General features: G+C 56.3%; 1 protein-coding gene across 4 annotated transcripts in view; it reads right to left on the minus strand.

Moving 5' to 3' along the window:
* Window positions 1–1,489: 1,489 nt before the first annotated feature.
* Window positions 1,490–9,323, minus strand: part of LOC101621621 (zinc finger protein 154-like) — a 12,963-nt gene continuing 5,129 nt past the window's right edge. For 2 of the 4 annotated variants that reach the window (XM_012734698.1, XM_012734695.1), the window contains 2 exons: window positions 5,327–5,453; window positions 1,490–4,443 (listed from right to left, as the gene is read on the minus strand). In XM_012734698.1, the coding sequence (XP_012590152.1) occupies window positions 3,089–4,443; window positions 5,327–5,360 (1,389 nt within the window). In that variant the 5' untranslated portion in view covers window positions 5,361–5,453 and the 3' untranslated portion in view covers window positions 1,490–3,088. Of the gene's footprint in view, window positions 4,444–5,326; window positions 5,454–5,877; window positions 5,952–6,693; window positions 6,824–9,323 lie in introns of those variants that run through there. The other 2 variants (XM_012734697.1, XM_012734696.1) reach the window with 2 other exon arrangements.

Below are 9,323 nucleotides of genomic sequence, written 5' to 3' on the forward strand. Positions count from 1 at the left end.
CCCCAGGGCTGCGCCAGCGGGGGCGCCGCGGCGGAGACGGCAGTCCCGCCCCAACGGGCCCTCTGCGGCGCTCGTTGGACGACCCCGCTGCCGCCCGGCGCGACGCCTGCTGGGTAATGTAGTCCGCGGTGGCCCGCCGAGGCGCGGGGCGCTCTGGGAAACGCCGTCCCTGACTGGGGCGGGGCCTGGCCAGAGCCGCCTCTGAGGCGCCGGGATCGCCAGGCGACCATCTCCGAAGGAAGGACAGAGAGCCTGCCAGCTGTGTGTACCGCCCCCCACCCCCCGGACTTCAGAAAACGGGGTTGCCCATGTTTATTGCTGCTTTATTTACAATTGGAAAGACATGGAAGCAGCCCAAATGCCCAAAAGTGGATGACTGGATTCAAAAGATGTGGTCCATATACACAATGGAATATTACTCAGCAACCAAAAAGAGAAACGCATGTCTTTTGCAGCAACTTGGAGCTGGAAAAGATCATGCTTAGTGAGATAAGCCAGAAAGAGAAAGAAAAATACCGGATGGTTTCGCTCATAGCAGGAGTATAATGGACCAGGCAAGAAAATAATAATAATGAACAGCCACATACCAGAGGCATTCTGGGGGGAGGGAAGCGCTCAGGTGTGACAACGATCATTGACCCTTTTGTATGTGAATTTTGAAAACAGCCTTAACAAGAAACAGGATGAGTCTCGGCCCTTTCGGGCTCTCGCCAACGCCCCGGATAGGTTTCCCAGGCAGAAACCTGCTTCTGGGAATGGGCGTCAGCGCGCTCCCCAGGGGCAGGTGAGGGCTGACTTCAAATATGTCTCAAGATAGGCACGAGGGGTTTTGGGGCCTCTTCTGTTTCATTTATGGGGGGTTCCACTCTCCTAATTTAGGTACCTCCAAAAGGACCTAAACGGTGATATCATCACCGTTGTGGAGGACTTCAATGTGTGAGCTTTGATCCTTTATACGCTTTGGCACGCACACCTCCCCAGGGCTGTTGCACACTTATACCTTGAAACAGCAGGGAGGTGGGTGGGACTCTGTGGGTGGGCCACAGCCCTGCACAGGTCAAAACAGAGAGGCCTAACCATGCTCAGTGGGAGTGTGATACTCAGGGAAGCAGGAGGCTTTCAGAATACGTCACCTGAGGGCACCCATCACCTGAGGGCATCCAAGAGAGACTACTTTAAGGCTGCGATCAGCATTCCAGAAACACAAACCAGTTGTGAGGCAAAGCTGTTCAGGGGCCCAAGGAGCAGGAATTGTTAAAGGATGCAGCAAGTGTAAGAATAACACAAAGGTTTATTACTGTGACAGTGTGGTGGGCTTACTGGTTTTTATGAATGTCAACAAATGTCAAGTCGCACACTGAAGCATGAAGAGCGTGCATTTGTGACTGATGTTAAAAGTCAGGGTTTTCTGCTCTAGGATATCAAACCGGCGGTGGTTACTGACTCTGCCATCTGATCTTGAGGGGCGGGACACCCCCTCCATGGCAGCCGCGGGGGCTGAGCAGTAATGGCTGTTCCCACTCGACAGGGAACACTGCACGCGGGCTTCCTCTGTTGTTTTCCTGCTGTAGGTGAACATCCCAAAGGCGCAGACGACTCCAAAAGCATTTACTTTCTCTCACATCACCCTCAGGTACACAACCAGCCTGCTGGGCGCTGAGACACGGTGAAGGACTCACAGGTACAGAAACACTGAGGCCCTCCCGGTGTGTACACACCAGCCCAGCAGGCTGGTACAGAGGCGCTTTCCAAACAAACTGGGCGACCACCTCCACTCTGTCAACCTGTAACGACGATTCCTTTCTACCCAGCAACCTAAAACCGGTGATGCTACAGAGCTCAGGACAACAGGCCCAGGGCTCCCCTGTAGGACTTGGGAACAGACTTTCCCTCACTAACGCCAAGTGTGAGCTAGTGTCTCCTACGTAAGAGAATGGGTTCAAGTTTCTTGCAGAAGCACTGAAGGTTATCACCACCACCCCCTCCTCAGTCTGAACCATGAAAACGTGCAACAGCGACGCATTCCCCCAGGTTAAGTCAGGCCCGCAGAGTCCTGCAGTTTTTCCTTGGCGCTTGAGCCACAATGCCAACCAGGCCAAAGCCAAGGAGGAATATTCTGTGATCATACTGTCTCCTCCGGGGCACAAAGCTGGGGTTCCCAATCAAAGCTAATACCTGTCACGTACCAAATTCAGTTAATCTCAAACTACCCCATTTAGACAGAACCCCCAAGATGGATGCTGGTTTAAATAAGACATTTATTATTGTACAAACAGGTGACGAGGCAGATTGTTATGGGGAGGTGTCTTTGTGGCTGGAAATTTCCATCACTACAATCTCGTGAGACCAATGATATCCCAGAAAACTTGAACGTCTTTTTTTTTTTTAAAAGAGACCAACAGGTTCCTCTGGGACAATACTGGTAGCGCATCAGAAAGGGGAAAGATGGGGGAAAGACATGTGTGCTCAGGCTCCTCAGGGGTCATTCCACAACAGACAGCACTGGTGCGTTTCTCTGGACACAATGGGGTGAAGGGGCCGAGGGTACTGCCAGGCTGCAGAGGTAAACGGCTCCTGTCACACGATGGTCGGCGATGGCAATCTGACATCAGTCCTGGGTAGAGTAAAAAGTGCACTGCAGCTCCCACATGCCTGGGCTCACACAGACGTTCAGGTGGCTGAGAGTCAACACGAGCAAGCGGCACCTCTGTATGGGAGCTGCAGTGCTATTAGCGAAGAAAAACTATTTACCTGCCTGAGAGGTTTCTCCAACCTGACATCTGTGGTACCCGAGGCCAGTGCTTTGGCTAAGGCTTTCTCACAGTCGCCGAACTTACGAGGCCGCCGTCCATGCATTCTCTGGAGTACAGCAAAGCTGGACTTTGGTTACATAATTCCCACATCTCTTGCACGCGTAAGGCCATCAGACTCAATGTGAACATTATGATGTTTTAGGAATCTGGAGGTGTACACAGATCATGTCCCACATTCAGATACTCAGTCCTTCTCCAGTGTAGACGCTATCGTGGTTACTGAAGTCTGCACTGCAGGTGAACACTGCCTCAACTCACTGTACTCGTTAAAACTCTCATCCAGTGTGAACTCTGCGGTGCTTAAGGAGACTAGAGCTGTGGCTGAAAGATTTCCGGCACTCGCTGCACTCATATGGCCTCTCCCCAGTGTGAATCCTCCTGTGCTTGATGAGGCTGGAGTTCTGAGTGAAGGCCTTCCCGCAGTCTCCGCACTCGTAGGGCCTGGACCCGGAGTGGACTCGCTGGTGTTTTAAGAGACTGGAGCTGTAAGTGAAGAACTTGCCACACTCACTGCACTCGTAAGGCCGTTCCCCAGTGTGCACTCGCCGATGCTGAAGCAGCGCGGAGCTCTGGCTAAAAGACTTTCCACATTCGCTGCATTTGTAAGGCCTCTCTCCACTATGCACTCTGCGGTGCTCAATGAGGCTGGAGTTCTGAGTGAAGGCCTTCCCACACTCACCGCACTCGTAGGGCCTGGACCCGGAGTGGACCCTCTGGTGTTTTATGAGGCTGGAGTGGTAGGTGAAGAACTTCCCACACTCGCTGCACTCATAGGGCCTTTCCCCAGTGTGCACACTCCGATGCTGAAGAAGGGCAGAGCTTTCGCTGAAGGACTTCCCACACTCGCTACACTCATACGGTCGTTCTCCAGTGTGAATTCTCCGATGTTTAATGAGGTTGGACTTGTTGCTAAACAATTTTCCACACTGATCACATCCGTGAGGCCTGGCTCCAGTATGGACTCGCCGATGTTGAATGAGGCTGGAGCTTTGCCTAAAGGACTTCCCACATTCCCCACACTCGTAAGGCTTTTCTCCAGTGTGAACTCTCCAGTGGTCATTGAGGCTGTAGCTCTTGCTGAAGGACTTCCCGCATTCACTGCACACGTAGCATTTTTCCTTAGTGAGGGCACCCTGCCGATGCACAAGTGTGTGCTTGTAACTGAAGTCTTTCGAGTACTTTCCAGCATTGCCTTGAGACTTCCCCGCAGAAATAGCTGTTCCACACTGAGTTCTGTTCGACTTCTCCCTGGTGTGCAGGACCTGTTGCTGAAGAAACCCGGAGCTGGCCAGGAAATCCCTTACCAGCTCCCCACAGGACAAGGGCTTCCCCGACACACTGACTTTGCAGTTGTCCACGAATGGGGTGCTGTCCACGCTCTTCCCAACGTGCTGCTTCGGGAGACATTTTGCACTGAAGTCCAGCTGCTTCTCACACGCCCCGATCCTGTATGGTTTCTGCCCACAATGTGTCCGCTTATAGTCACTCCACTGCAAAATGTCTTTCAGCTCTGGGCCACGCGTTTCAGAGGAGTGAGTCTTCTGTGAACATATACTTGCCTTTGGGGTCCTGACCCATGAAAGCTGGGGCCCAGAAATGGTCTGCACGTCCTCTGCTTCACGGGAACAACCTGAAAGCAAGAGCTAGTAAAGCACGCGCTGACCTTGTGGGTGAGCCGGCTGCTGCCCAAGTGAGTGTCTAAGGCACCCCAGGCACGAGACCCTGAGATCATTAACAGGGCAGACAGTCAGCCTGAGGCTGCGCGCGGGCAGCGTGGCACACGCTGAGCTATAGAGAGCGCAGAGAGGTATGCATACAGTGAGGACACAACCATGGGCACAGCAAGGAGAGACTACGTCTTCACTCCCATCTCTGAAATCAGTCTTCAAAGGAACCTGTCTGCTAGTGACACACCGATGCCGCAGAGACAGGTGTGTACCCAAAACTAGCTGCTGCAGCAGGGGAGCTGGCCACTTCAGGATATCTGCTCCCCGAAGACACAACACGTAGGGGCCAACATGAACAGCACAAGAGGTGGACGGATGAGAACAACCCATCAAATGTGGAATTCAGAGATGGGGGTCTTGACACAGGCTGAACGTAAGAAAGGTTTCTTCAAGTAGAAACACACCAGAAAGCTCAAGAAAGGGGAGGCAGAGACAGGACAGAGGTGCAACGTTGGCACTGACATCCGCTACTTGTCAGTCAGAACAGGCCTCGGAATAATGAGACCAGAGCTCTGGCATCATGCTCCCCAGGCTGGGTTCCCACGGTGCCAGTCTCACTGTGGCTGGCTTCAGGCATATTCACCCTCAGCTGGGAGAGATACTGCACCCTAGTGACGTGAGTATTAAGTAAAAGACAGGACAGACAAGTGGCTGCACCAGCCAAGAGATCTGAGCACACCATGGGCCGCCCCTCCTCGCCCCCCCCATCCCCCCCGCCACAAAGCAGACAGAGCTGAACTCTGAACGAGGGTCTCGGTGGGCACAGAAGGGGCAAGAGGACCTTACCCAAGGAGTTTATAAGCTGCAAGTTCTCCAGCATCACATCGTGGTACAGGCATCTCTGCACCTCATCGAGAAGATCCCACTCCTCCCAGGAGAAGTGCACAGTCACGTCTTCCAAGGTCACCCTGCCCTGCCACGATAGGAAGACATGAGCCACAAAAAAACCCACTCAAGTACCCAAAACCATCTGCCAGGTACCCCACACATCTACCCTGTGCCCTTCCACCCAACTCCGAGGAGAAACCAGGCTCTACTGTCATGGGTGCCGTGGACACCTGTGTCCTCACAGGCTCAGGCTTCACAGGCCGGGGCCAGCACTGAAAGGGGCAGGTGGGCCATCAGGCATTGTAGGTGTGGACCTGACAGACTCATGTTGCTGTGGCCAAGGTCTGGTAGAATCTCACGCTCTGGGGTCACCAGACACCTTCCCTCACCACGTGGGTGTCACTCCCAGCGCCGGGTCCCAGAGCTACAGGCCTAGGATCACACTAGACTTGACTGTCCCACATCATGGCATCTCTCTGGCCATCCCCCATTACTTGTGTTTTAATCACCTCATCTTCACCTCACTGTTGAGAACAGGATTCTCATCTTAGGTTATAGGGCTGGACAAACAGGCCACCTGACCCTGCACAGAGGAGACGGATAGCAGTTTATGCATCAAACACATTCTCGCCTGAACACCCCCACACTGGGACACAGGGGCGTTGCACCCCAAAGAGCAGCAGCATCGTTAGGGGGAAAGGATGTCCTGAAGGAACTCTACTGATAACAGGTTTTCTGGACTCGACCCCCATTCCAGACCCCGAAACTCCCAATGCCGAGGCTGATCGCTTGGCTCCCCATGAGCTCTCGGGGTGCTGTTGGGGCTCCGGGCCAGCGGAGCCGGTGGGACGCACGGGCTCAACTGTATCTCTTTCCTTGCGTCGTTCCTTTCTCCTTCCCTCGTAAATAACCCGTTGTTGACCCTCTGTGTGTCTGCAGGGCAGTGACTCAGCGCAGGGTGAGGGCCAGACTGGAACCCCAGGCCACGGAGGGCTGCCCTGGACCGTCAAGACCCGGTTCAGCCCACTTCCTGCAGGAGGCAGCTGACTGGACTGTCCAGGGCTGCTGACCACGGAAACGCCGCCCTGTGAGCCCCGGTGGGACGCAGGACCCTGCACATCGCTCCAGGCCCAAATGGGGAGGACGCAACAACCCCAACGCGCGGGCGCAGGGCCGGCGAGGGACCGGGGCTACCGCGGGCCCCTACGTCCCAGCAGACGAGGACCGCCAGGGCCGCTCCACCTCCGCACCGCGGTCCTCGGTCTCTTTCACCCGGCGGCCCCCAGCTCCAACCGTCCGGACGCGCCGGGGGCGCCGAACTGTACCTCAGTCGGGGCCCTCGGCGCGGCCGCTGCCATCGGTCTCTGCGGGGCGCGGGCGGCGTCGCGACACACGACCGCCTCGCGGCAGGGACGCGCACGCTCGGGTCCGCTCAGCCGCGCTCCTGGGCGCCGACCGTCGCTCCGCGGCTTCTTAACCGCCGAACAAAAACGAGGACAGCAAGTATGGCCGCCACGGGGGAGCCGGAAGTCCCGCCTCGGCACCGTGGGCGGCACCAGAGCCGCTTTTGTTCCAAGAGCTCATTGGACAGTGAGGCAACGCTCGCCGCGGAGCCTTCTGGGTGATGTAGTCCTCAGGGCTGCCTGGGCCGGCGTCAGACCCGGAAGTGGGCATCTCGGAGCGCCGACCCGCGCTGCCCCCGCCGCAAGCGCGTTTTGCCGCGGCCGCCACCGTACGGAGCTCGGGAACGCCGCGCCACAACCGAAGCCGCGGGGGGAGGGGGGGCGACGGCGACGCCCCGCCGTTCCGGGCCCCCAGACGCCGCCGACACCGGCGCGTTCCCGTCAGGCGCGTCGCTGTCCATGGTAGCTCGTCCCAGTCCGGGGAGCCGGGCGCTCAGTCACCTCCGCCTGCGCAGGACGCGAGCCCGGCCCCCGCGGCGCCGCCGCCGCGGGGCGCACCCGAGCTGGGGGGTAGAGGGCTCCCCAGAGCTTGGGGAGCAGCACAGGCGGGTCCACGGAGCCGGGGCCACTCCCCGGCCGGGTGGGCTCCGGCCCCGGCGCTTCCGCCCCCAACGGCGGCCCCGCCCTGGCACGACACCGCCGCGTCTGCCGTGGACACTGCTCGGGTTCGCTGTGCCGGGCCGCACTGCGTCCCCGTGTCGGAGGTGGCCACGTGTGGTGCAGCAGGCGCCGGACACTGACGCGGTCTGGGCGCCGCCAGCTGAACCTGCCGCCCGCGCCGCGCGGGTTTTAAACGGCCCGTTTCTCCCGGTGGCTTCTGCGTGTGCGCGGCGCTCCCACCCCGCGCTGGACGAGCCAGACGCTTCTTGCTCTGCCTGCAGGTCTAGTCTTACACTGGGAGAGACCACCCTGGGGCTCCGACCCGCGGCACCGCCCCGACAGCGCCACCCAGGGGCCCCCACTTGCCGCGACTAATGAGGAAGGGATTTCCGGGCGCACGGCCTGACCGCTGGGGCCGCGGCCCTCTCCATGCACGGTCAGGGCGCCCCGTCCCCGAGGCGCCCCGGTGGCCGCCCCTGTGCGCCTAAGCCTGGCCCAGGCCGGGGAGGCGCGTCCCCGTCTTCTCGGTCCGTCCGTCCGCCGTTCTGAGCGCAGCGCCTGCCTGGCGCCATCCTGCCCTGACGGCTGGTCGGGCGATCCCTACAGCCCTGGACGGGAGCCCAGCCCCAGGGACCCAAACACGACCCCCGGCAGCGAGCAGGCCCGCCCGCTGCATCCCCTGGCGCCTGGGCCGCCCACTTCGAAGCGGGAACACGCGTCTCCACTGCAGATTTCAGGATTTCTCAGGGGTAGCTCCGATTTTTAAAACGCACGCGACCAATTCTATAAACCACTGAATGTCGACACTCAGATCTTGTAGAAAGAAATGGCTAAACACCGAATAAAACTCAGTTTGTACCTTACTGCACTCAACCGACCTTAAATGGCTAATTCATGAAGCTCAACACTAACATATTTCTACAATTATATAGAATAATACAACACAAATCAGAAATGATTATTCGTGTTATCTGTGTGAAGAATCCTTACATATTAGAAATGGACTTGGACATATTAGAACTGGAATTGTGAAGTACCACTATTGTGCAGGAGTAGACACATGAACCGTGCCACAGGGTGTGTAATGGGCTCTTCCATTTATGGATTTCCTTTAAAAGTATTTACAAAAGGGGCCTCCATGGTGGCGCAGCAGGCTGAAGCTCAGCACTGCAAGCTAGCTGCAGCTGCTTCAGTGTGAGTCCCATCCCAGCCCTGGCATGGCAGACCCCTCCTGACCCGCCCGCTGCTCCCCTCAGCATTGTACTTCCTCAGTCTGCCTGTTCTGCTCCCCACTCTGTCTCTGGTGAAGCCTCTCACCATCCCTGTACCTCTGGCCTAGACTCCAGTTCTGTGGGCATAAATAAATAAAATCTTAAAAAAAAAAAGTCTTGGCCCTCCCTGGTGGTGCAGCAGGTTAAAGCACAGCACTAAGAAGTTAAAGCCACTTCAGCATGAGTTTAATCCCTGCCCAGGAGGTGACCCTCATTGTGTGGCGGACCTCTCCTGACCCGCCCATTGCTCCCTTCAACAGTGTACTTCATGGATCTGCCTGTTCTGCTCCCCACTCTGTCTCTGGTGAATGTTCTCACTGCCCCTGCACCTCTAGCCTGTACCCCAGTACTGTATACATAAAGAAATCTTTAAAATAAAAGTCTTTACAAAAGGTACACTATGTCCTTGTCTCACTAATTTCATAGCTGATTAAGAATAATGCGAAAAGGTCAGGAAGTTGACTTCAGACATGCAAACACAATAAATGTATATTCCGCTTGAAAACAAATTGTTTTTAAGCACCAAATATTTAAAACTGGCCATTTCCGATTACTTTGTTTTATTACTGTATTTTTTTAAGTATTTTTTTTTTAAAGATTTATTTGTGCATACAGAACTGG

The sequence above is a fragment of the Condylura cristata genome, unplaced genomic scaffold (genome assembly GCF_000260355.1).
Source record: "Condylura cristata isolate star-nosed mole 26May11 unplaced genomic scaffold, ConCri1.0 scaffold00066, whole genome shotgun sequence".
NCBI lineage: Eukaryota > Metazoa > Chordata > Mammalia > Eulipotyphla > Talpidae > Condylura > Condylura cristata.